Source organism: Aethalodelphis obliquidens, unplaced genomic scaffold (genome assembly GCF_003676395.1).
Source record: "Aethalodelphis obliquidens isolate GAN/ISIS:26980383/991018 unplaced genomic scaffold, ASM367639v1 scaffold51, whole genome shotgun sequence".
Classification (NCBI taxonomy): domain Eukaryota; kingdom Metazoa; phylum Chordata; class Mammalia; order Artiodactyla; family Delphinidae; genus Aethalodelphis; species Aethalodelphis obliquidens.
In genome coordinates, this window is record NW_020837995.1 from 6,532 (window position 1) to 33,127 (window position 26,596).

Below are 26,596 nucleotides of genomic sequence, written 5' to 3' on the forward strand. Positions count from 1 at the left end.
GCATTGGCAGGCGGACTCTCAACCACTGCGCCACCAGGGAAGCCCTGAAATGGAATCTTAATCTTATTCCATAAAAGAGCAAATGAGACCATCTGAACTGGACCTTTCATCTCTTGACACCCTGGTGTCCTTTTATAATCACACTAAGTCCACATCTTACATCTGCTACTCAAATCTCACTTAACAGTTTTTAAACAGGGAAGCAGACCCCTCACTAGTCCCTGCTGACCAGCTAGGACAGGACATTTGATGTGGAAGAGAGAAAGTGAGGAGAAGAAGAAAAGGCACAAGTTCAGAGTCAGACAGACCTAAATCCAAATCCCAGCTCTGCCACCTTGCGACCTTGGGCAACTCACTCCTCTGAGCCTCAGTGTCTTCATCTGTAAAATAGGGAGAATAACACCTACTTCAGAGTCAGCCTATGGTATACGGTCAACAGTAAATTGTAATTCCTTCCCATTCTTTTCCTTCTTATCTACATGCGAAGAACTGTGGCCAGTAGGAAGCAGTTGTGTAGGATTATATATTTGATTGTTTAAGTGTACATATAGATCATTCACCCTTCCTTCAAGAAATACCCAATATAAACTCAGTAACAATAACATAAAAAATAAAAACAAAACATCCATTCAGGAAAGGAGCTAAATCCAAAAGATACCATAATGTTAGCTGAATCAGCCAATTGCAAAAATCCAAACATATTAGATACTCACATTAATGTGGAAAAGATAGTGGTGTGTTGAGTTCTTTGCTCATATAATATGGGAAAGGAAAATCACTAGAAAATATTTGGGGAGTGCCTCTTCGAGGTCTAGAATTGCCCAATGTATTCTGAGTGAGCAATTTTTCCATTTTCCCATGGAAGAAGATCGATGAGTGCTAATGACTTCTAGTAACATTTTGATAGAGTGGATACAACAAAGTATGGAATAAATAACCAGCTTACCTTCAGTACGAGGTGGAGGAGAAAGAAGGATATATGAGGGAGCTAAATATGCGAGGACAACTTCTACAGAAATAGAACATAAAAGGGTTACAGTTTAGAATCAGCTCGTTGCAACAGCGACCCCATGTGGTAAATAGACTTGGACAGAAGAAATGTTTCACAGAAGTCAATAGTTCCGTGCAATTTATGGACTATCCATCATATTTTCTTTGTTAAATGCAGTAGCCAGTAGTTTGGCTTGTTCAGGTGGACCATGGGGTCTATTTTAGGCAATGGAAAAAAACCCTGAATGGGGATCTAGACAAACTAGTTGTAAACAATTCTCTGGACTTGATATTTGTGCAATTTTGTACAACTCACTTATCGTCTGACAAGCACAGTTTCTTCATCTCTATAAGAGATATTATGGAGATTAATTAAATGAACATAATAAAGTTCTTTCTAAACTATAGATTTCTATATAAATACCAACTATGTTTAACATAGGAAATATCACAAGACCAAAAAATAATCTTTTCAGGACAACAAATGCAACTTGATGTTTCTGGTTTGCCATCTGTTAACTCACTTAGGAGTTTATTACTGGATATCAAGCAACGAGAGGAGGAAACACTAGAAGCTTTCCTATATTGCAGCCTTTGGAATGAAAGTAATCATTAATGGTTGTGTTGTGTTATGCATTGAATTTTGTCCCACCTCCCCTGCCCCCTCCCAAAAAGAAAAAGATATGTTGGAATCCTAATCCATAGGACCTCAGAATGTGACCTTATTTAAAGATAGGTCTTTACAGAAGTAATCAAGTTAAAATGAGGTTATTTTGGAAGACTCTAATCCAGTATGACTGGTGTCCTTATAAAAAAGGGAAATTTGGACACAGAGACAGACGCAAATAAAGGGAAAACAATGTGAAAAGGCACAGAGAAAAGATGGTCATCTACAAGCCAAGGAGAGAGTCCTGAAACAGATCATTCCCTCACAGCGCTAGGAAGGAACCAGCCCTGCTGACACCTTGATCTTGGACAAGGTGAGAGACAATAGCCTTTACAACTGTGAGACAATAAATTTGGGGAAGGGGAGAAGATGAAGAGCTAAACCTTGCACCACTTAATTTTAAGCGTTTCTGGATTCTTGCAGAGAACCCAATGAAACTCATTATACAATCAGAAAAAGATCAGAGGAGGGAGGACTGACTGGAGCACAAGGTGGCTCCAAGGAGAGTGGTTCCTCTTGGAGAGAGATGTCCCCCTAGCATCCAGGCAAGGGCAAGTTCTCACATAGCTGCAGCAGGTGGCTGTCTACATCTACAGTTCTCAGGAAAACCAGGATAATTTTCTGTCCCCAAAAATGTTTCTCCACCCCTACCTTCTCTAAAATACTTAAAATTATATTTCAGGGACAAAAACTGTGATTCCACAAGTAACAAAAAAAAAAAATGTCAGGCTTCCCTGGTGGCGCAGTGGTTGAGAGTCCGCCTGCCGATGCAGGGGACACGGGTTCGTGCCCTGGTCCGGGAAGATCCCACATGCCGCGGAGCGGCTGGGCCCGTGAGCCATGGCTGCTGAGCCTGCGCGTCCGGAGCCTGTGCTCCGCAACGGGAGAGGCCACAGCAGTGAGGGGCCCATGTACCAAAAAAAAAAAAAAAAAAATGTTGCTTGAATGAAATTTAACCACAATGTAATTCGATAGGATAATATTAGCTCCTTTCCTAAAAGCAGGTTTCCCGGTATAGAAGATGGTATTAGAATATAGGTCCAAATGATGTGATGAAGGCCAAAGTAAAGTAACTTAAACAAGATAGAAGTGTATTTCCTTCTCATGCTACAGCCCAAATATTAGCAGTTCAGGGCAAATATAGGAGTTCCATAGTGTTGGTGATGGTCCTAGTCCATTTGGGCTGTTATAACAAAAATACCATAGACTGGTGGCTTAAACAACAAACATTTACTTCTTAAAATTCTGAGGGTTAGGAAGTCCGAGATCAAGGGGCCAGCAGATTGGGTGTCTGGTGAAGACCCACTTCCTTGTTCATAGACCACCGTCTTCCTGATGCTTTGTCATATAGAGGAAGGGGTGAGGAAGCTCTCTGGGGTCCCTTTTATAACGAAACTAATCCCATTCATAAGACCTTCACTCTCATGACCTAAACATTGCCCATAGGCCCCACCTCCTAATACTATCACCCTGGGGATTAGGTTTCAACATATGGATTCCGGCAAGACACAAGCATTCAGTCTATAGCAGTGACCTAAGTACCATATTGCTATGCCTCCCTCAACACCCACCTTTATTTGGGGTCTAAGACATATTTTTATATGGACAACAATCCTTCCAGTTATCTCAACTTTATGAATTAGGAGACGAGGCATACAGAGTGTAAATGGCTGATCCAATGTCCCATAGTTACTAAGAAGAATCGGAAAATATAATTTATACTTCCTAATTCTCAATTTAGTCCTCTTTCCACAGAGTTCTTAAAGTGAGATAAAAGAGAGGATAAAAAAATGAATATTATGAAGGAAAACTCTATTGAATTTCTAGTTTTGCCTAAAAGTTACCTGACTTTCCTCCTCAAGGTAAAACAGGCCAATTACCAGGACCAAATGACAAAACAGAACTTCTAAGGAAACTTAGTTGCTCCCTCCCAGCCACCTCAAAACATGGGGAAAACATAGACCTGAGCATGCAGTGTCCCTGCCCTGATCTGAATTTTAAAAGGCTCTACCCTGGCCGTCCTCCAGCTGCTCCCATACCACTCCCTATGAAAAGTCCACAGTGCCAAGGAGATACCTCTTCTAGACCATACTCTGGGTACCCAGGATCCCAGGATTCCCCGCACACATGTCCCCAGATCCACTTTTAAGGTCTGCATGTGCTTCCTCCAAGTACCATCTTCCCAGATGCAGGTATTCCACCAGTGTATACACAACCCTAGGCCCAAGGGGTAGTCAAGGAATGGCTGTTTGCAGGGATTGTAGTCATGTGGGCTAAGGTGTCTCTATCAAAAATAGAATTCAAAAATAGATCAGGGTATATATGGGAATTTAGTATACTATAAATGTAGTATTCCAAATCTATGGAGCAAGAGTGAAGTTTTCAATAAGTAGTGTTCCTACTATTGTCTATCTATTTGGAAAAAATAAACAAATGTAAGTCCCTACATAAAAATTAATTTCTTTTGAGATATACTCCTTTGAATCATATGGTTCAAAATGGAGCTGCTAACTTCTTTCAGAATCAGCCCGAGGCACCACTAATTAATTGGTCAAATGTAGAGCAAAGATGGGCGAATCCTAGCAGCCCATACACCCCCACCAAGGGTTGTCCAGGAAAGAGCAACTGACTCGCATTGAATCAATGAGAGCCCTTCCCAGGATTTTCTAAATTGAGAGAAAGAGAGAGAGAGAGGCATCGAGTCCAGTCCCTCTCAAGGATGTACATAAAAGGATGTAGCATAGGAGCTGTAATCAGCCTAGTTGTTTAAACAACATGTTTAAATCCTACCTGATTTGAATTCTCCTCCCATTATGCACTCACTTGCTGTCTCTCTCTCCTTCCTTCACAGCTAATTTATCTCTACTTCCTTATCTCACGTAGCATTTTGTGCAGTTCTCTGTCTTAGCACTTACCAAACTGTTTTGAGTTCCTAGTTTACTGTTCATTCCTACAACCAACTTTTTTTGACAGGGACCATTTTGGGAGTTAGGGCTATACCATCGCTGAAAGCAGTCTCACTCCTTGAGGAGCCTATAGGCTGATGGAGAAGTGGAGTGGTTAGACTACACACCTGAGAGGCAGACTGCCTGGGTTTCAGTTTACTGTTTAATAATTTTGTGGCTTGAGTGAGATACTGAAATTCTCTGAGCCTTAGTTCCTTCATCTGTAAAGTGAAGCTCATGATAAGAGTTTTGAGAATTAAATGGGTTCACAAATGTTTGGGATCCCTCCTGACACCTAGAGATCAAGGATAGTTTCTTTCACCTCCTTATCATCGGTGCTTAGCACAGTACGTGGCACACAAGGACTCATTTCAATAAATACTTGTCAAATGAACTAATTCTGTGGCTTTACATTGTAATTAAGTTATAATGAGTGACAAACCCAGGAACCACAACACCCGCTGGTGGAGGGATATTAAGGCTTCAGGAAAATGGTTTTTCTGTGCTCAGGGGTTTGTATTCAGTTTGCCCTGCAGCCCCTTCCACTGTGTCTCTCGTAGCACAGAAGTACAAGTCAGTCATTCCCTAGAACAGATGGTTTCTTCAGGTGGGAAGAGGTTTGGCTCTTATTAAATTCAGCCTCGGGCTTCCCTGGTGGCGCAGTATTTGAGAGTCCGCCTGCCGATGCAGGGGACACAGGTTCGTGCCCCGGTCCAGGAAGATCGCACATGCTGTGGAGCGGCTGGGCCCGTGAGCCATGGCCCCTGAGCCTGCGCATCCGGAGCCTGTGCTCCGCAACGGGAGAGGCCACAACAGTGAGAGGCCCACGTACCGCAAAAAAAAAAAAAAAAAAATTCAGCCTCAAAACCATAGTTGCCTTTAACAAGCCTGTCCCCTGTGATGTATTTCAGAAGGAACTAGAGACCTTGATTGCGATGTTGGACATACCAAAAAAGATGTGTTCCCTGACACTGAATAGGTGCACTTCACAGTCACCGGATCCCCTTCTGTGACAGTGACCTGATCTTCTGGCGGAGTCATTGACTGAGCTCTCAGTCCACCTATAAATTAATCCATAACGCATCAGAGAAACTGCTGAAAAAGAATGTAAGTGGGTAATACAAGTGGCAAATGGGAAGGGAATATCACTCACTGGGTGTAAAGAGAATCGCAAGTGTTGAGATACATGCAGAGGCCACGGCTCAAGCTGGGCTGGATGGGGGCTCCTTTCCAGTCCACATTTGCTGGAGATATGGCCCCACTCCAAAGACTATGTTCTCAAAGAGCACAGCATTTTACAAATGGCCCTGGTGCTTCCTGGCACCTGTACCATCTCTCTGTAGAGGAAGCTCTTGGTCAGGCTCCTCAAAGTTCTATGGAAAGCAAGACTGCTGCACCTCTTACCCCCAGGGCAAACCTCACACTGCAGCACCCCCTAAAGCCCACACAGAACCAGGTGACTTTACTGTAGAGTAGTCAGGGCTTCCAGGTCTTATCACAGGGCCCAGTCCTCTGGATGTCTACATTTTCCATTGGTGCTCAAGGAGAAGAAACGGGTTTGTGAACCAAAGTGGAAAAAAATGCATGCTGGGTGGATCAAGTTTTAAATGATTTATGCTCTCTCAAGATAATATAGAGACAGAAAGAAAGGAAATAGAATATTTTAATAGGATGGGAAAATAAATAGAAAAAAAGAAGGGAAAGCAGAGCGTTGGATGAAGAAAGAAAGAAAAAGAATAATGAGAGAAAAGAAAAAGGCAAAATAGCAGAAAAGAGTAAGGCAAGAGAAGACAAATGATAAGAATGAGCTTATTTGTCTCTTCAGAAATAATTTAGAGCTGACTTCTGAATAAACCTCTTTGACCACAAGATAAGTCAGGTTTTTCTCTTGGTTGGGTCTGTTGGGATTCCTCCCCGTGATGATATCTAGTTAAATAGTCATACAAAAAGAACTTGAACCTTCTCTTTAAACATTTATAGAGAGAGAAAAAAAAGGGGGAGTGGTATTATAAACACCTCCTGGTATATTTGCCCTATTAAACAGTATATTTTAAAATAAAAAAAATTTAAATTTTAAAAACCTCTGTGAAAGTTTGCAAAGATAGAGATTTTCCACATAGAGAGGCTACTTAAAACAGACTTCAGATGAAGTGCACATTGAGTAAAAATTCATGGTTAGGGACTTACCTGGTGGCACAGTGTTTGAGAGTCCACCTGCCAATGCAGGGGACACAGGTTCGAGCCCTGGTCTGGGAAGATCCCACATGCCACGGAGCAGCTAAGCCCGTGCGCCACAACTCCTGAGCCTGTGCTCTAGAGCCCGTGAGCCACAACTACTGAGCCCACGTGCCACAACTACTGAAGCCTGTGCGCCTAGAGCCCATGCTCCGCAACAAGAGAAACCACCGCAATGAGAAGCCCGCGCAACGCAACAAAGAGTGGCCCCCACTCTCCGCAACTAGAGAAAGCCTGCGCGCAGCAACGAAGACCCAACGCAGCCTAAAGTAAATAAATAAATTTATTAAAAGAAAAAATTGATGTTTAACCAAGCTTGAGATATTATGATGATGGCAATGGGTTCATTTTAAGGGGAAGACAGGCTAAAGTTTTATACTAAAAAATGCCACAACGGCAGCAGACATTATTCAATAGATGTGAATGTAAAGGAAACAAATAAGTATAAATACAAAGAAGTTGTTTCTCTGATTTTCCTTATTTTTCCTTTAAATGTCCAAATAAACCACACATTTTGGAAAGAGGATAGAAAATCTCTTTGCTTTGAGTCAAAAAAAATGTGGAAGGTAGCTATTTCTGAAAGCTTTGCTAAGGTTCTCATGCTAGTTAAAACCTTTACCCTATGATAATGTCTTTCTTTGGCATATGTAAGTTATCTTTAAATACTAATCTTCAAGTCCCAAAGAGACCTGTGATGAATGGGAACATAGAATATATTTCTTCTCTCTCTTCCTAGAGCTTAAGTGTTACCGGCAATCATCTCCAGAGGATGACTGGGAAAAGCTTAGTGAAAGGAATATTTTTAAATACATGGGTAGGATTAGGGGAAGCCTACAAGAGGAGGTAAGGCACCCTGAGGCCAGCAACAGTCAGAAGACTTCACCACACCTAGACTTGAAGGGACAGAGGAGGAAGAAATTACCCTAGCCTGGGAGACCTGTAACTGAGGTAGATCAACAGGACCTGTGGATTTCAGCACAAAAAAGAAAAGATCTAAGAATATAAATATGCTGACCACTCTCTCCTGCCAATGCCTCCCACTGGGCCAAACCCAACCAGAAGCACAAAAGACAAGTACGTAGAAGTCAGCCTCCTGGGCATAGAGCGGGATGGAGAGTAGACCTGGAGAGGAGGGCAAAGAACATCCAGCCCCCTGAGACTGGGGTTTATGGCTGCCCTGTCCATCAGGCAAAATGTGGGCATATCCTAAATGTATGTATGGGCATATCTATACAGCATTTTGATTGATGTAGAAAGACAAAAAAGTCAAATTAAAACAAGAGTCCAATATAGACTTTAGTGCTGTAATTAAATTTTCCTGGTAATTGCCCAATCTCTACTACTTCTATCCTCTACAGATGTAGAACACACAGCATGCAGAACTATGCTTAGATAGTGCAAGTGACTTAGATTTTGTTTACGTTCAACCATTTAGTAATTAATTCCAAGAGCTACAAATGAATTAAACCTTTAAGAGACCACACACCCAAAGGATTCCTAGGGCATCAGTTGAGCTTTCAGAATTGAACAAAATAGGGCTTCCCTGGTGGCGCAGTGGTTGGGAGTCCGCCTGCCGATGCAGGGGAGACGGGTTCGTGCCCCAGTCTGGGAAGATCCCACATGCCGCGGAGCGGCTGGGCCCGTGAGCCATGGCCACTGAGCCTGCGCGTCCGGAGCCTGTGCTCCACAACGGGAGAGGCCACAACAGTGAGAGGCCCACGTACGGAAAAAAAAAAAAAAAGAATTGAACAAAATAGACTCAATAGCTATTCTGCTTATGTGATTTACGAGATTAATGAGATATTATTCATCAAATACCTACTGTGAGCATAATGTTAAGCCCGTTACATTTCTTGACTTTTTATTTCTCCTAATATTTTAGAGATGAGGACACTGGAGTTCAGGAATATTAGGTAATTTACTCAAGTCACCCCTAAAGAAATAGAACAAAGATTTTAACCCATACTTTTCTGACTTCAGAAGCATTCTTTCCACTAAATCACACTGAGAATTTCAATTTTGATCATTTACTTTTTTTTTTTTTGGATCATTTACTTTTTAAAAAAACCTTATAATATTGGAAAGTAATTCCATTATCCTAATAAAATTATACAATCATAGACTTGAATGTGCCAAGTAGAACTTTAGAGGTCATCTTATTGAGTGTATGCCAAATGCTGACCTCATTTGTATGTGCCACATAACCAAAGCAGTCCCTAGATAATCGCTTCTAAGAGGTCCTCAGACATTTGAAGAACTGGCTGAGCTACTGACCCCAAGAAAACTTTACCATCAATGCAGATATTACCAGCAGCAGACAGAGCAGACTGATCCAGGGAGACCTTGGACAGCTTCATGCCAGCTGCATTGGACTCTTAAGTAACTCTCCAGCCCTGCTCTCCATGTTTAGTCTCAGGAGTCTTAGAACAGCTTTTTCAACCAGGAATTTTTTATTTTGTTTTGTTTTTAATGGGAAGTAAGCCTCCAAAAGAGAATATGGAAATCTCTATATAGATGCAAACTCCCAGGATTTGGGAATACAGGGAAGTTTACTCTCCTGTAAATGTTTCACAAGTCACCATCGGACTGAAAGCTTCATGATGCCTTTAAGAGTGAGCTATCCTGAGCTCTCTTCTTTGTAATTCCTCTCTCATCAACTGCATTTCCCCCTTCTTTTATTTCATTCTTCTTCCACTTCCCCTTTGGGTAATAATGTCTTTAGTATTTTACATATGAGCTGGAAAAAATCTGGTAGGAAGACTAGTCATTGAGAGTTTAAACAGTAGAATCAAAACATCAATGTAAAAGGTAGGGTTTTCAATACATCACACACACACACACACACACACCCCTCAGTGAACTGAAAAGAACTTCCTCTATGAAGAAAAGGAATTTTCTGTCTCTTTTCTTGCTTGCCAAAACAATGAAGGGGCCACATGCTTATTCACTGTTTATGGAGCAACAACAATACACACGGCACCATGCAGAACTCATGAAGAAAATGCACACATGCTTCGTCTTTTCAAATATTTCATTTGGTTAAAAGGTAAGACTAATACACTGCTAAACAAGCAATAATCCAAAATAGAATATGCCTAAAGAAGTTGTACAAACATATACCAATTTATATGTGTATACAGTGGAGACATTTGGATGTTACTAAAAGTAAAGAATAGTGGCTAAAGCCTCAAGATCTGGAGTCCAGACTCTTGGTTTCCCACATCAAATCTGACTGAACATCAGAATCACCAGGGAGACATTTATGGAAAATACAGACTTCAGGACCCCACTCCTGAAAACTCTGATTCAGTTCATGTAGAATGTAGGAAACAATCTATTTTTTTGAACAAAACTCCAGAGACTTAGGATTTTAAAAAGTTTGGGAATCACTAATCTATCCTAGGACCTTGGTTTCTAAAGTGGGAGGGACAGGTCTGGGTAAAAAGACAAAGTAACAAGGATATGGGAAGAATATATTACAACTTCCAGTTGTATTTTATTTTAGCTTAAAAATTTGGAAGGAGATTGAATTTTACTAATATTTCATATACCAATTGGCACTGACATCCTCACGGGGCCTATATATTAGATTATAATAAGTAAAATATCCTGAGGGAAGGATTGAGCTTCCAAACTCAGGGCTGTTGGCAGTAGCCACTCACTCATTCATTCGCTTTCAGCTTACTATATTATCCAGTGTTAACTAAAGTACCCTTTATAAAGTGGATACACGTCTTGAAAAGATTCCTGCAAAGAGAGTGAAGCTGGCAGATAATTAAAATGCAAACACAGAAAGCAAGAAGAAAATGGCAGAGTGGACATGACTCTTCCTCCTATCACAAGTTCATCATCAGCCATTTTATGAGGGAAAGCAAAAATAATTCAATCAGATTTCAAAAGAAATGGATCAAAAGTGTTTCAATTAACAAGAAACTATTTAAGGGCTTCCCTGGTGGTGCAGTGGTTGAGAATCCGCCTGCCAGTGCAGGGGACACGGGTTCGATCCCTGGTCCGGGAAGATCCCACATGCTGCGGAGCCACTAAGGCCGTGCGCCTCAGCTACTGAGCCTGCGCTCTAGAGCCCGCGAGCCACAACTACTGAGCCCGTGTGCCACAACTACTGAAGCCAGTGCGCCTAGAGCCTGTGCTCCACAACAAGGGAAATCACTGCAATGAGAAGCCCGCGAACTGCAACGAAGAGTAGCCCCCACTTGCTGCAACCAGAGAAAAGCCCACACACAGCAATGAAGACCCAACGCAGCCAGAAACAATAAATAAAATAATAAAATAAATAAATTTATCTTTTAAAAAAGTAAACTATTTAAAACATGAATTTATAGACCATTAATGAAACACTCTTTAAAAACATATTTCCCTATGTACCTTTACTAATATATAGTGTGTCTGGACTCAAATGTTTTTTCTGATAGTGCCAAATGGAAAAGCTTGGAGAACGTTGAATTGGGGGTGGTGAGGTGAACAGTTATTGCTCATCTTTTTTCCACCTCCTGCAAAGGCTGTGATCTCTCCTTGTTTCTGTTCAGCTCTTCATGGATTTCCTGCCTCTGTGTCCTCCAGAGCACAGTAGTAAATGGCTGCATCTGCCATCTGCACCTGGAGGATAAGCAGTGATGAAGAGAACCGCTCATATGTCATGTTGTACCGTCCCTGCTGAGAAGGCCTTGAGCCCTTAACAAGGAGTCTTGGTGCACATCCAGGGAAGTGAAGGTACCAGAAGAAGTCGTAAGCATTGGATAAAGAGTGATTACAGGAGATTTCTGCCAGAGCACCCTCCGAAGAGACCACAGTGGAAGGCTGAAATACTCGGTCCTTGCTCTCTGCAACTACAGGAAATAAAAAAAGAACGTTGTGACTTTTACACTGCTATTTGGTTTACTGATTACCCCTTAGGTACAGTGGGTATTAATGAATTTGGCTGTTTCATTTTTTTAATGAGTCCAAGTTTTTGTTTTTCTTTTTTTTTTTTCTAATGAGTCCAAGTTTTAAAACAATGGCATACACTTTTCCAAGACCAGATGATGCAGGAGCCTACTCACCATTCCAGAGAGAGCTGAGGAGGAGCTCCAGCCACAGTGCTTCCAGAACGCTCTGCAAAGCCATGGCCAAAACGCAGCTGGTCTCAGGCCTCAGCCACAAGTGTGATGCTCACCAGGAAGCTGATGTAAGGCTGCCTGTTTTGCATTTTCTTCTGTGTCATGACATCATCAGCCAGAATCTGTGAACTGAAGAAGAGTGACTACAGTCCTGAGGCTACATAATAATGACTTTGTTTTGAGAAGGTAGTCTTAAAAAGGAATGTATCCTTTCAGAGGTCACCACAGCTGTGCATTTAAGAATGAATTAATCATTTAAGAGCTCTCTTCCTTCATTAGTGGTGTCAGAAGGAGTATCACAATGGTTGGGAGACTGCTTCATCATTCAAACTAAAGAGATAGATTCACACAAAAGGTATGCTGAACTTATCACATGTGCTATAATGATATAACATGTTAAAAATAATGATCATGAAATCATAGTAATTGTGGTAGATGAGCAATAGGTTTTTTTAAGGCACAAAAATTACGATGTAAATTATGATATTCATCAAAATTTGACTCCTTTCATCCAAGGTGATCTCTGGAATAAGTATAGAAAGAAAATCTCCCTTGTATTTTTCTGTAACCAAAAGAAACTGGGTCAAGGAAGACCCAAAATTGCATTTGGAGATGATCTCTTTTGGATGGTACCTATCCTCATCTTATAGCCTGAGACTGTCCCCTGTGTTATTATTGAGGGCTTCATACTTCTGCCTGAGGCTTTTATACAGATTTTCTTGGGATTTTGTTTGAAAAAGAAGAGTAAACAAGGTTTATGGCAATTCATGGTGTATACAGTAGAGTTTTTATGTGCACCACCACCACTTAGTGGGCAACATGGGAACTGATGGGAAATCATATCCCCAAGCAGCCTCTGAGACAGTCTTCATAGCTTCTCACATCCTGAAGAGAGTTTTTGCCATTTGCTTTTGTTCAAATTCCTTTTCCTTATTCAGTTTCCATAGGGATATGAAGTCTATACAGAGGAAATAACCACCTTCCTGGAAAGCCTTCTGATTAACAAAAGATGTTCCTCATTCAGATGAGTGATTTATTTAAAACACACTTCCATAGAGTGAAATATTTCTTTTCCTCATCCTAAGATGGTTGCTTTATTCATTTCCTTTTCTGTCTTTTTAAAATAGTATCCCAGGTCAGGAGAAATTCGTTTCTTCCCTAATATTTTTTTTCTTTTTTTACTGGGAGATTCCTTAATAATAATAAGATGATCATTAAGGTCCAACAGTGACTTTTTATTTACATATAAATTTTTTAAAGTTTCCCCAGAAAAAGTTTCCCCAGAAAAAAAAGTTTCCAAATAAAATACAAAATTCCAATATGGCTGTAAAATTAGGATGGAGGAATCAAAGACAGTGGACACAGATTCATTTAGTAGAAAAACTAATATGGCTACTGGGATTAATTTGAGCTCTGAAATTTCTGACAATTGAAACACAAAAGGAAACACAAAGGAAATACAATTATACAAGTAAGCTAAGTGTTTAGGCAGCTTCATCCTGAAGCCAAGTGGTCTACAGCTATAGATAATTTAAAACTCTTTTTTGATTACTGGGTATGTACTTCTGGCTCACAGTTTCCAACTACTGCAAAATATTTTACCATGTGCTTCCCCCACATTTACCTATCCAACCCCCCTAGTGAGGGACTCATAGGATGCCTCTAACTCCCATCAACACAGCAATAAACATATTTCTATATTTCCACTTATTAACTATGTAAGAACTTCTTTGGGATATGTCCAATTATAGTGTATATACATACTCAATTTCACTAATCACTCAAAGTAGTGATAATCACATACAACTTCTACCAAAAATGCTTGAGCATTCCAGTCTCTCCAAATCCTCAACAGCATTTGGTGTTATCAAAATTATAAAACTGTCTAAATTTTACCAATATGCTGAGTGTGGAGTCTCATTTTAACTTGTATTACTCGTTTGGTGAAATTGAGCTATTTGTGTTTTCCTTTTCAATATTACCTGTTCAAATGATTTGCGCATTTTAAAATTAGGTCCCCAGTCTTTTTCTCAGTAAATTTCAGGAGTTCCTCATACATTGATTCCTTGAAGTGTTCAACATCACAAATACCTTCTTCTAGTATACCCCTAATGTGTTAACTTTGTCTATGGTGTCCTTTTTGAATGGAAATACTTCATTTTGATGGGGGTCAAAGATATATTTTTTTTTTTACTTTATGATTTGAGTTTTGGAATTTTGACTTAGAAATCATTCCCTACTCCAAGGCCATAAACATAATTTCCTGCATTGTATTTTGTTATCTTTATAGGTTTTTCTTTTACATGTAGGTTTTAATTCATCTGAAATCTGCATGTATATATGGTGTAAGAGGAAATGCAACTTTATATTTCTCCGTAGAGCAGAATAGTCTTCCCAGCAGTATCTACAAAATAATCCACCTTTCCCCCACCGATCTGTGGTACAGTCTTTATTACATATAATGTTACCTAGGAACTTGGTCTCTTCTTGAGTTTTGTATTTTGTTTCATTGATATAGTTGTTTCTGTAACACTACCATACTGTTTTTATCATCTTAGCTTTATAACGCAATATGCTTTATCAAGATCTTCCTTTAATCAGTCATATTTTCAGATGCAATTCAATAAAATCTACTCTGGCTAGTTTATGCAGAAAAATTAAAAGATATTAAGTAGCTCACAGACTCTCCAGAAGAGGTAGGTAGTGAGGATTCGATGCTATATGTCAGAAAGAATTCTCAAATACACCTCACCACACGGAATGCTCTAATCAAGCAATCAAATGTCATCACCACTCAGACCCAACACCACAAATTCACCCCTCACAGTCCTCACTACACACATTAAAGGATACATCGGCACACCTACTACCGGAGGACTGCAATGAGCAGTAGTAGTTACAGTGACCACCTCTTTCTTAGACCATAAAGAGAATGCACCTAAAATATTTCCACATAGAGACTTCCTTTATAGCCTAGTACGTGCTCACTTTTTTTTTTTTTTTTTTGCGATATGCGGGCCTCTCACTGTTGTGGCCTCTCCCGTTGCGGAGCACAGGCTCCAGACGCGGTGGCTCAGCGGCCATGGCTCACGGGCCCAGCCGCTCCGCGGCACGTGGGATCTTCCCGGACCAGGACACGAACCCGTGTCCCCTGCATCGGCAGGCGGACTCTCAACCACTGCGCCACCAGGGAAGCCCCATGACTTATTTATTTTATAGCGGGAAGTTTGTACCTTTTGACCCTTTTCACGCATTTTGCCCACTCCCCACCCCGTCCTTATAGCAACCACCAATCTGTTCTCTGTTTCTTTGAGTTTTTTTTCCTTTGGTTGGTTGGGTTTTTGTTTTTGTTTTTTCAAATTCGACATATAAGTGAACAAGCAACACTTTTTTTTAAATTTGTTTATTTATTTGTTTTTGGCTGCATTGGGTCTTTGTTGCTGCGCTCAGGCTTTCCCTAGTTGCGGTGAGCGGGGGCTACTCTTTGTTGTGGTATGCAGGCTTCTCATTGCGATGGCTTCTCGTTGCAGAGCACGGGCTCTAGGTGCATGGGCTCAGTAGTTGTGGCTCGCAGGCTCTAGAGCGCAGGCTCACTAGTTGTGGTGCACAGGCTTAGTTGCTCCACGGCATGTGGGATCTACCCCGACCAGGGCTTGAACCTGTGTCCCTTGCATTGGCAGGCAGATTCTTAACCACTGTTCCACCAGGCAAATCCCAAGCAACACTTTTAAGTGTGCATCTTCTATAGGTGGTTAAGATCAAAAGCTATGCTCTTCTATAAATGGCAGCATCCAAGTGAAGTTAAGAGAATAAGTACTGGATCCAGCAGCAGATTACCTGAGTTCAAGCCCTGGTTCAGGTGCTTACCTGACGTGTAAACTCTGTGAAAATCACTTAACACCAAGTTTTCTATAATGCTCCCTACCTCGCAGAGGTATCATAAAGACTGAATAAAACAGTAAGGGTGAAAGAGTTTTTCAAACGCTAAAAGGCTATGCAAGTTTAAACAATGGTTTTCATTTATGCTATGGAGGAAAGAGGAACACACAATTTTGGAGCATCAGGGACTTCCAGGGAGGAAAAGCCTGAGTCACCTGTATGGCATTCTGTGTACAGTCAGAGGAAAGTAGTGGGCCAGGGGAGAGGGTTACAAGAGGAAGGGGGAATGTATAGAAATTGTTCAAAGATTAATTTCTCAACCTTGCATTTTACCAATGCCAGTGGTGATGGTATTTGGCCTATAATCAATTGAACATCATTTTCTATATTGCCCTTGGTGTATTATGCCTGTAATAAAGTATCTCAATTCCAGATGTTTAGAGAATTAGTATGGTCAGCATAACCCGCTTCCTAATGTGTACCCTGATTGCCAGTGTGACAGTACAAGTCCCATGTTAGCCAAGTAGCAATATCTGTAAGTTCTGAAAGACCAGGTTTTCCAATATAGTCAAGTCTGGCCCCTGATCAGTGATAATGAATCCAACAAGAAAACTGGGGAAAAGGAGCGCAAGCCACAAGTCCTTGGGAGTAAGAATTTTTGGTCACTTCTGATACTTTCCCTCTGTTACCATCCTGTCTTCCAGACACTGTTGCATGGAGAGTCAGCTAAAAGCTTACTTCTAGTTCCATACACTTTAGTTTGGATAGTCTAACCATCCCACGAAACTATTCAATCTTGAAAATCAAAGTGTAATAACCTTAATCCCTCTCCTTTGGATTCTTCTTTTACCCATTTAAACTATCAAACTCTATATCTAAGCAGAGAAAGCAAAATGGGAATTAGAGCAAAAGGTTCTGATTTTTCATTGTTATATAAAGTAATGAATACGTGATGGAAAAAAAGTTGACTGGCAATTAGTGGTGGCTTTTGCATTTGTTTCTTTGAATTGCGTATTACATAATTATACTCATGTAGATAACACATTTAGGAAGCTCCACACGCTTTGCAAAGATTTCAAGAGCTCTAAAAAAAGTTACCATTTTTATTCACCTTTAATGGATGAGAAAACTGAGGCCCAGAGGTTAAATAACTTGCCCAAATTTACACACCTAGGACGTTGGAATCTATACTCAAGCAATGTGACTCTAGAGTCCAAACACTTGACCTCGCTGGCAGACAGCAGATTAAATTTTTAACTCCATTGCCCATCCCTCAGCAATGTATTTTTATATGGATTAGATAAAAACAGGAAAGCCCCTCACCTAATACTTAGCACATAGTAAGTAATCGCTAAATAGTAGTTCATTTAATCACATATAAACACATCCTAAAGATTTAGATGTTGAAGTACCGCTTTCCCATTAAATGCCCTTAGTGATGATTGCGAAGCCTGTAACTTCGATTCCCAAAGAATTAACTTTTTCTAACTAGGGACTAGGGAAAGCTGATGTCATTGCTTTAAAGTTCCCATAAGGCCTATACAAGTCAGGTAGAGCAACACTAACACTGCAGCTGCCCTTCCCAGCTGCTTTCTTTCTCTACAGATTTCCCTTCAGTACTTGAAGGTGGGATAACCCATCTGAAACTGGCAAGACAAAATTTACACCTAGAGAGTGTGCTGCAAAGGAAACAGGATGCTTCAGTTACACTGGTTCTGAATAATTAGGTCAAGTTTTGCGTTAGACGTGTCCTGGTAAACTAGCATGCCTGCAAACGTGATCGGTAGTGGCTTTTAATCCCTTCTAACCATCAGTACAGCCTGACAAAGTGCAAAAAAGATATCATTCCTACACCACATCTTCAGTTTACTGAGAACCAATTCTAGAAAATCTTAGTGCAGAGCTATATGCTCTACATATTGAACAACATGATAATAACATATGTACAAAGGTGTGATTTTGCAGAAATGCTGAAGTACCTCTGGTAAAATACCACCAAATATAACTGCTGTGAATTATTACCAAAAACTGTGAATAAGACCCAAGGGAACTTCGAGGGCTCTGAACTTCCTTATGAAAAACTCAAGGTAAATGGGGTTATTTGATTTGTCGAACTTAAAAATAAATTATTTTTTAATGGTAGTTTAATTATTTACTTTCTCTTTTTTTAAATTTATTTATTTATTTTACTTTCTCTTGGTGGTTAAAGCTGGGCAGCAGCTGTTACAAGATTGCGTTGTAAATCCTTTTCTTTGAAGGGGAGGGAAAACAGCACGCACAAGCCTGTCTGTCTTCAGTCTCTTCTTGTTACTCCCAAACCCTTTAAAGGCTCCTTTTCCTATGGAGTTCATGCAAAACTAAAGGGAAACATAAAATCCCTGAAGCCATGTTCTTCCCAATAAGCAAAATAAGACGAGGAAATCACTACCACTCGATGATACTTTTAAAAGCTACTGTGGATGAAAGCAAAGTTCCAAAGAGGTCCCTGTTTCCAGGTTAGTCAATGTCTCTGACCTTTCTTCTTCCATCTTGGGCTTTCTGGATGCAGAGTTCAAAGGTGTCCCAGGGCCTCACCCTCGACGCGGTTCCAGTTACCGCTGCCGTCGCCGCCGCTTCGCAGCGCCGTCCGGCCTCTGAGAGGCAGAGCGCGGCCTCCGCATACTCCAAGCCAGCCCCGCTCCGCGCGCTCCCGCCCGGCGACGCTCGTCTTCGAGCCGGCGCGCGGCCGTCGACCTCAGGGCCGGGTCTCGAGCCCTCCCAGCGTTCTCATTGGCTCCCTGTCCCGGGCGCGCGCGACGCCTCGCGAGGGGCACGTTTCTCTCATTCGTGCGGCTCGCGCCGCGGAGCTCGCCCCTGCCCACTCTCGGTAAATTCTTCTTCCTACCAGAAAATAATACTCATGTTATTGAAACTACCAGACTGATAATTCAGGTCCCTTCGGAGGTGCTGAGAGCGTCAGAAACAACCCAGGGTGAGTTTTATAGACGTTTTAGATTTACTGTTTCTGCTCTTGTTTTCTTCTGTTTTTCTGAAATGTATGCAGTGGACACTAGATTTTTTGATGTGTGAACCATATTTTTGACATAAACTAACACCAGATTTCTACTGCAGTTGAACACATGTCCATTTTTCAGAACATTTTTTCCTAAGGCTCCACAGAAATAGAAAAAAAAAAATGTGATGGAAAAAGTTTAATTAAAAATGTATATCCAGGGGTTCTCTGGTGGTGCAGCGGTTGAGGGTCCGCCTGCCGATGCAGGGACACGGGTTCGTGCCTTGGTTCGGGAAGATCCCACATGCCGCGGAGCGGCTGGGCCCGTGAGCCATGGCCGCTGAGCCTGCGCGTCCGGAGCCTGAGCTCCGCAACGAGAGAGGCCACAACAGTGAGAGGCCCGCGTACCGCAAAAAAAAAAAAATGTATATCCATATCCTCTGATGAGGGAACAGTCTTCGTTTCAGACCTAGTGCACAATCTGCACACGCTTTTCTATCTGTGCAGGTGAAATTTTTCATATTGATTTTAGAATAAACCCTGGCTCCATTTTTGGTTAGTTCTTCAGCTTTCACTTTTGCAATCATCCTTTTCGAGCTTAATAAATTACAGAGATAACAGATGTAAATCATCAAACATTTAAAGTAGTTTTCTGGAGCAAAAACTTTAAGTGAACACCCTAAGAAGAATTTCTAAATAGTAAAATCAATCCATAGCTACATTATGATGTTACTATAAATATTAATCCAAGCACTAGATACCATGAGTTTAACTTAAATGATAACTAAAAGACTTCTCTCCCTCCCAAAATACCTTCTTTGCCGTAGATCTGCTTTGCTAGTTCTCTGATTTGACACTGCCATTAGACTTCCTCTGATATAAACAACAAAAAAGCCATTGTCTGCAGAAAAGCAGCATAATGAGGCCTAGAAAATTCTTGAGAAAAGTTTTCTCTATCCTTTTTTCATAACCAGTGTGGAGTTGATTCATTTGTCTGGCAGAAAGCCTGATCTTAAAGGACAAAATAAAGAAGCTGTAGTCATCAGTGATGGGAAGAAGGTAACGTAGGATGATAGTGCCCAAGAAACCAAGAGGACAGCTTGCTTGGGTGGAAGGCTGTACATCGAGGCAGTGGCACATAAGAGGCAAGCTAGAGAAGAGAGGCTCCCCACAGATGCCCACCCAAGCCAGCCCAGGACACCTAGGAGAGGAAGAGAGAGGTCACTGAGACACATTTTACTTAATACTTCAGTTATGCCAGTCACCCCAAAAATTCAGGTCAGAGGGATGGTAGAGAAAGACTGGACCAAAAGTCAAGAGGCCCAAGCTCTAGACCCAGCTATTACTCCAGTTCTCCAGTTCTCTATGAACTTGAGCCAGTTGCTTTACTTCTCTGTGCCTTGTTTTCTCTATTTATAAAAAAAAAAAAAATAGATTAGGTAAACTCCCCTTAAGAGCTAAGATCTTGGGACTCTATATAATATATACGTTTCTTATAAAAATTAGTGATACTTGGGTCAAAGGTAAGCTAATTTTTAAAAAAGCAACTACTTTTGTTTTACTGTGGTCCAGTAAGTCAGACAACAGAATTGGACTTTAGAAAGAACTGAGGATAATCTAGTCAAGACAGTGACGCTGTTAGGTCTGGACCTTGAGCTCCAGTTTAAGAATGAGCAAGTCTGTCCTCAACTCAAAGGTGGAAGAGAAGCCAGTCTCCCTTTACCCGCTACAGATTTTCTAAGTTTTCCTGAGTTTTATCCAGCCTCCTCTGAAGAATTGTTCAAAAAACACTACAGCCGGGCTTCCCTGGTGGCGCAGTGGTTGGGAGTCCGCCTGCCGATGCAGGGGACACGGGTTCATGCCCCAGTCCGGGAGGATCCCACGTGCCACGGAGCGGCTGGACCCGTGAGCCATGGCCGCTGAGCCTGTGCGTCCGGAGCCTGTGCTCCGCAACGGGAGAGGCCACAGCGGTGAGAGGCCCGCGTACCGCAAAAAAAAAAAAAAAAAAACAATGAAATGGGGATAACTTATTATCCATTCATTTGACAGATATTTACTGAGCACCTATTATGTGCTAAGTACTAGGTTTATAATCATAAATAAAACGTATAATCACTCTTCTATGTTGCTGAGTCTAGTGAGAATAGAAAACAAAAATATAAACAAATTTTAATTACAGATCATGACAAATGCCATGAAAGACGATGCTGTTAGAGAGTTATAGAAGAGACTGTCTTTAGATTGGTTAGACAAGGAGGACCTCTTTGAGGAAATGGCATTTAAGCTAAGATCTGAAAGATGAAAAAGAGCCAACCATGAGAAAAGAGAGGTAATGAACATTCTAGGCAGAGGAAATGACAGGTGTAAAGATCTATGTTCAGAAAGACCTTGACTTGTTGCAAGAAGTAAAAGACCAATGTGGTTACAGCTTTGACTGTGAGGCAGAGAATGGTGGGAAATGATATTGGAGAAGTAAAAAGACTACTTTCATGTCCTCTCAAGGAGTTCGGAATATTTTTCAGTGCAGTGGGAAGCCATCAGAATGTTGCAAGCACAGAAAAGACATGATACAATTTGTGTTTTAATGAAATTATTCTAGTTATTATGTAGAGAATTTATTCAACTAAGCATTTATTACTAAACAATATCACACTAATGGCTGGGAGAAAATACCAAGTTGAGCAAAACATGTTCTATAATCCAGCATCTTGAGTCTAGTTATGGTGACACACATTGTTATATTGTGATACATTGTACTCTGAGTGGTGTATGCTGAGTGGATTGGATAATGGGATATGAAGAGGGTCTTCCAGGCAACAGTGTCTCACATAACTGTATACAAAAAGCATGGCATAATGGGACCCAGTAGTTCACTCTCACTCCATCAGTGAGAAGGACATGCTTAAATGCAGTGGGATTTCCCAGGCAATCAGTAAGGGTGTGGTCAATAAACGTGTGGGTCACATGACCCATGTCATATTTTTTATGGTACTTTTGCCAGGAAATGTGTTGAGAAGGAAATTGAAGCCATATAAGTCATTTCAGTTATACAGAAGTATGGTTATTATGGTATTAAGGTATTCTGTAAGGTTTTCTTGGCAGAACAGTTTAACTTGCAGTAGAAATTCTAATAATAGAGTAGTCTCATTCCCAAAGGTAACTCTCTGCATAGTATAAAACTACATTCATTGGGACTGGTTGGTGGAATAACTAAACTGAATTTGAGAATTATGGAATTTGTATGAAATAAATGCTTTTATTATAGGAAATGGGCAGACAGTCAGGAGATATAGCCCATCAAAGAGCCCAAATGGAACTGCCTTGTGCAGGAATCAGCCACACAAAGGAATACCCGCAATGTGCTAGTAAGTAAGACAACGTTTCATGGCAACAACAATGGAACAATGTCATGTTTGCTTTTTTTTTAATAGTTGCTGCAAAATTTCTAATACTGCTGGTCTTCAATCACATTAATCCTTACAGCTCTTCGGGGAGCTAAAATCATTTATTCTCTACAATGGAATATTACTCAGCCATAAAAAGAAACGAAATTGAGTTATTTGTAGTGAGGTGGATGGACCTTGAATCTGTCATACAGAGTGAAGTAAGAAAGAGAAAAACAAATACCATATGCTAACACATATATATGGAATCTTAAAAAAAACAATAAAAATGGTTCTGAAGAACCTAGGGGCAGGACAGGAATAAAGATGCAGACGTAGAGAATGGACTTGAGGACATGGGGAGGGGGAAGGGTAAGCTGGGACGAAGTGAGAGAGTGGCATGGACATATATACACTACCACATGTAAAATAGATAGCTAGTGGGAAGCAGCCGCATAGCACAGGGAGATCAGCTCAGTGCTTTGTGACCACCTAGAGGGGTGGGATAGGGAGGGAGATGCAAGAGGGAAGAGTTATGGGAACATATGTATAAGTATAACTGATTCACTTTGTTATAAAGCAGAAACTAACACACCATTGTAAAGCAATTATACTCCAATAAAGATGTTAAAAAAAAAAGCATTTATTCTCCAATTCACAGAAATAGCTTTTTAGACTCAGGGATAAGATAAAATGTGTTCATTAAATAAATAGAAGAGTAAAGAGTAAAATGAAGATATCTTGACTCTTGGTTCTGTGGTTGACTTACTTTAAAGAGGAGACAAGGATCATTATTTATCATATAGAAATTTGTTCAGCAACTTTGTAATAGACAGCTGAATTCCTCAGGTTACAATCGTCTTCTCTGCAATAAAGTAACTAATATTGCCATAATAGAAATAAATAAGGCCTTAGGAATTTACTTCTGCATAAAAGGTACTAATGAGTATGAAAATCTATACATATAAAAGTCCAGAATGTAGAGGGATAATTAGATCATTTTTCTCAGTTTTTCATATGTGTGTAGTAGTGATATCTGGGCCTAATTTCATCACAAATACATAAACCTTTGATTTTGACTTGGGCTATATATGAAAATTGGAGGGGATTGACAATATGCTACATTTTTTTGTCAATTTGCATGTAATGGTATTTAGATATTTTCATGAGCATCCTGCAGTTTAATAAACTGCTTCTTTTTTTTTACTGGTACGCAGGCCTCTCACTGTTGTGGCCTCTCCCGTTGCGGAGCACAGGCTCCGGATTTAAACTGCTTCTTATTCTTTGTTCTTTTGAGTACTTTCTGTCATTTCAGTCATTTCTTACCTTTTAGCCAGAGTTAGTGAGTCACTCCCTCAGTGTTGTGTATGTGGATGTCCATATTATCTGGAACACAATTCCCTAAAGTACTCATAAGCATTATCTCTACAAGTTAACAGAAGTTGGTAGAATAATAACCCAAAGGCCTCAGTCAATTCCGATTCCTTTCAGATAATCAAAGAAAGATTAGATATATTTTTATTATTAAGCATATTCTATTTCATTCCATTATTTCCATTAAAATTGATATAACTATTTTATATGGCAGCTCTCTGACCATCTATAGGGTCCTCTAATCCTGCTCCCTTTGGTCACAATACATCATCATTCTCTTTACCTAAGGAATTTGACATGGAGTCTTCTTGATTTGGACTTGCCCATTTGACAATAAATTGTTATACTTCTCCCAAAGAGTGATATTAGTTAATTCAGGAAATTAGCACTCTGAAATTATATAAATCCAAGCACCTTCTTAACTATTTTCACCTATTTCTTTATATAAATTTTAGAATATTATTGAAAATTTTACCCAAAAAGTCCTGTGGAATTTTTGTGTTGAGTAAATTAAATTTATAAATCAATTTAAGAAGGTCCATTATATTAACAATTTTTTATTCTTTTACAGCGACATGTATACATCTTTATCTCTTCACATTTTCTCAGCAGAGCTTTGTAGTTTTTTTCATAGAGGCACATACGCTTCCTTTATCGGGCAAAAAAAATCCCATATAAGCATATCTGTATTGATTTTTTATTGCTGCTATAACAACTTTACCACAAACCTAGAAGCTTAAACCAATATAAATTTATTCTCTTACAGCTCTGTCACATGTTCAACACAAATTTCACTGAACTAAAATCAAGATGTCAATAGGGCTGCATTGCTTTCTCATTCTTCTTCCCAGGTTTATTGAGGACTAATTGACAAAAAATTAATATATTTAAAGTGTACAACATGATATAATAATTTGATATATGTATACATTGTAAAATGATTACCATAATCAAACTAATTAACACATCCAGCAAAAGTGGACTGTGAAATTGAAACCCACATTGTTTACGGGTCAACTGTATGTAAATTAATTGTATTTCTATACATTACCAATAAATAATTTAAAATTAAATTAACAATAACATCAACAAACATAAAGTACTTGGGGACAAATTTAATTTAATATGTGTGATTACAAATGAAGATGACTAACATTGCTGAGAAAAATTAAAGAAAACCTAAATAAATAAAGGGATATACCATGTTAATGGATTGAAAGGCTGCATATCATTAAGAGGTCTATTCTTTCCCAAACTGATCTATAGATTCAATGCAATCCTAATCTAAGTTCCAGCACTATTCTTTGTAGAACTATACAAGCTTTTTACAAAAATTTACATGGAAATACAAAGAATTTGAAATAGCAAAACAATTTTGAAAAAGAAGAAAGTTTGAGGGCTCACACTACATAACTTCAAGATTTACTATAAAGTAATCAAGACAACGTGCTATTGATTTAAATATAGACATATATGTCAATGGAACAGACTATAGAATCCAAAAATAAATTGACACAAAAGGTCAACTGATGGGCTTCGCTGGTGGCGCAGTGGTTGAGAGTCCGCCTGCCGATGCAGGCGACACGGGTTCGTGCCCCAGTCTGGGAAGATACCACATGCCGTGGAGCGGCTGAGCCTGTGAGCCATGGCCGCTGAGCCTGCGCATCCGGAGCCTGTGCTCCGCAATGGGAGAGGCCACAACAGTGAGAGGCCCGCGTACCGCAAAAAAAAAAAAAAAAGGTCAACTGACTTTCAACAAAGGTGTCAAGGTAACTGAATGGGGAAAAAATAGTCTTTTCAAATGGTGCTGGATCAACTAAATAGATTGAAAAAATGAATCTCAACCTTTATCTTATACCATATAACAAAGTAAACTCAAAATGGATCACAGACCTAAAATTTAAAGCTGAAACTGTAAAATTTCTAGAAAAAAATGGGAAAATCTTCAAGACTTTGGTGTAGGCAAAGATTTCTTAGGACACAAAAAGGATCAACTGTAAAAGTAAAGAATTGAAAAATTGGACTTAAAGTTTAAATTTCTGCTCTTCAAAATATATCATTCAGAAAATAAAGCTGCAAGCCAGAGAGTAATAAAAATATTGGCAAGACATATATCCATCAAAGGTCTTATATCCAGAATATACCAAGAATTCTTACAACATAGTGACAAGAAGACAAAAAATAATGTATGAGCAAAATATTTGAATAGGAACATCACAAAACAAGATATATGAAAGGATAATAAGAAAATGAAAAGATTCTCAACAGTAATCATTAGGGAAATGAAGAATAAAACCACACACACACTCACCAGCATGCTTAAAATTAAAGGTTGACAATTCCCATTGTTGGATGTTAAACTCTTATACTTCTGATGAGAGTATAAAATCATACAATGACTTTGAAAAACTGTCTTATAGTTTCTTACAAGTTAAACATACACTTACCATGTGATCCAATAATTCTACTCCTAGTTACCCAAGAGAAATGAAAATACATATCCAAAATAACCTGTAAATAAATGTTTATAGCTACTTTATTCATAATTATAAAAAAACTAGAAACACCCAAATGTCAATCAATACATGAATGAATAACCAAATTGTAGTATGCCCATACAATAAAATATTACTCAACAATAAGAAGGATTAAAGTACTGATACCCACAAAGACATGGGTTAATCTCAGAAACAGCATGCAGAGCAAAAGAAGTCAGGCATAAAAGAGTACATATTGTATGATTCAATTTATATGAAACTATAGGAAAGACAAATTTAGTTTACAGCGACAAAAAATCAGATGCTTGGGTTCTTGGGTGGGGATACAGTGATTTGTGGGAAGGTGCTGAAGAAACTTTTTGGGGTGATGGAAATGTTCTATATCTTGATTAAAGAGGTAGTTAGATGGGTATACCTTTGTCAAATTTTATCAAACTGTACAATAAAATGAGTACATTTTGTGTAATTAATTTCTATATCAATAAAGTTTATTTTAAAATAAGTTCTAATACATCTCCA

The 26,596-nt window shown here is 39.7% G+C and overlaps 2 long non-coding RNA genes, 1 pseudogene and 1 gene segment (V, D, J or C); 1 reads left to right on the top strand and 3 right to left on the bottom strand.

Moving 5' to 3' along the window:
* The window catches only part of LOC113607920 (uncharacterized), a 15,001-nt gene extending 3,507 nt beyond the window's left edge, over window positions 1-11,494 (top strand). The window contains exons 2-3 of the long non-coding RNA XR_003428142.1: window positions 5,514-5,709; window positions 11,382-11,494. This is a non-coding gene — a long non-coding RNA (uncharacterized LOC113607920). The remainder of the gene's footprint in view (window positions 1-5,513; window positions 5,710-11,381) is intronic.
* LOC113607917 (T cell receptor alpha variable 3-like) lies at window positions 2,575-6,236 on the bottom strand (annotated as a pseudogene).
* LOC113607916 (T cell receptor alpha variable 2-like) lies at window positions 11,096-12,231 on the bottom strand. The segment is given in 2 exon segments: window positions 11,096-11,681; window positions 11,895-12,231. Coding segments are annotated over 2 exon segments (360 nt in total).
* A 5,685-nt stretch (window positions 12,232-17,916) lies between these two features.
* The window catches only part of LOC113607918 (uncharacterized), a 68,804-nt gene continuing 60,124 nt past the window's right edge, over window positions 17,917-26,596 (bottom strand). For all 3 annotated transcript variants that reach the window (XR_003428140.1, XR_003428141.1, XR_003428139.1), the window contains one exon: window positions 17,917-18,710. This is a non-coding gene — a long non-coding RNA (uncharacterized LOC113607918). The remainder of the gene's footprint in view (window positions 18,711-26,596) is intronic.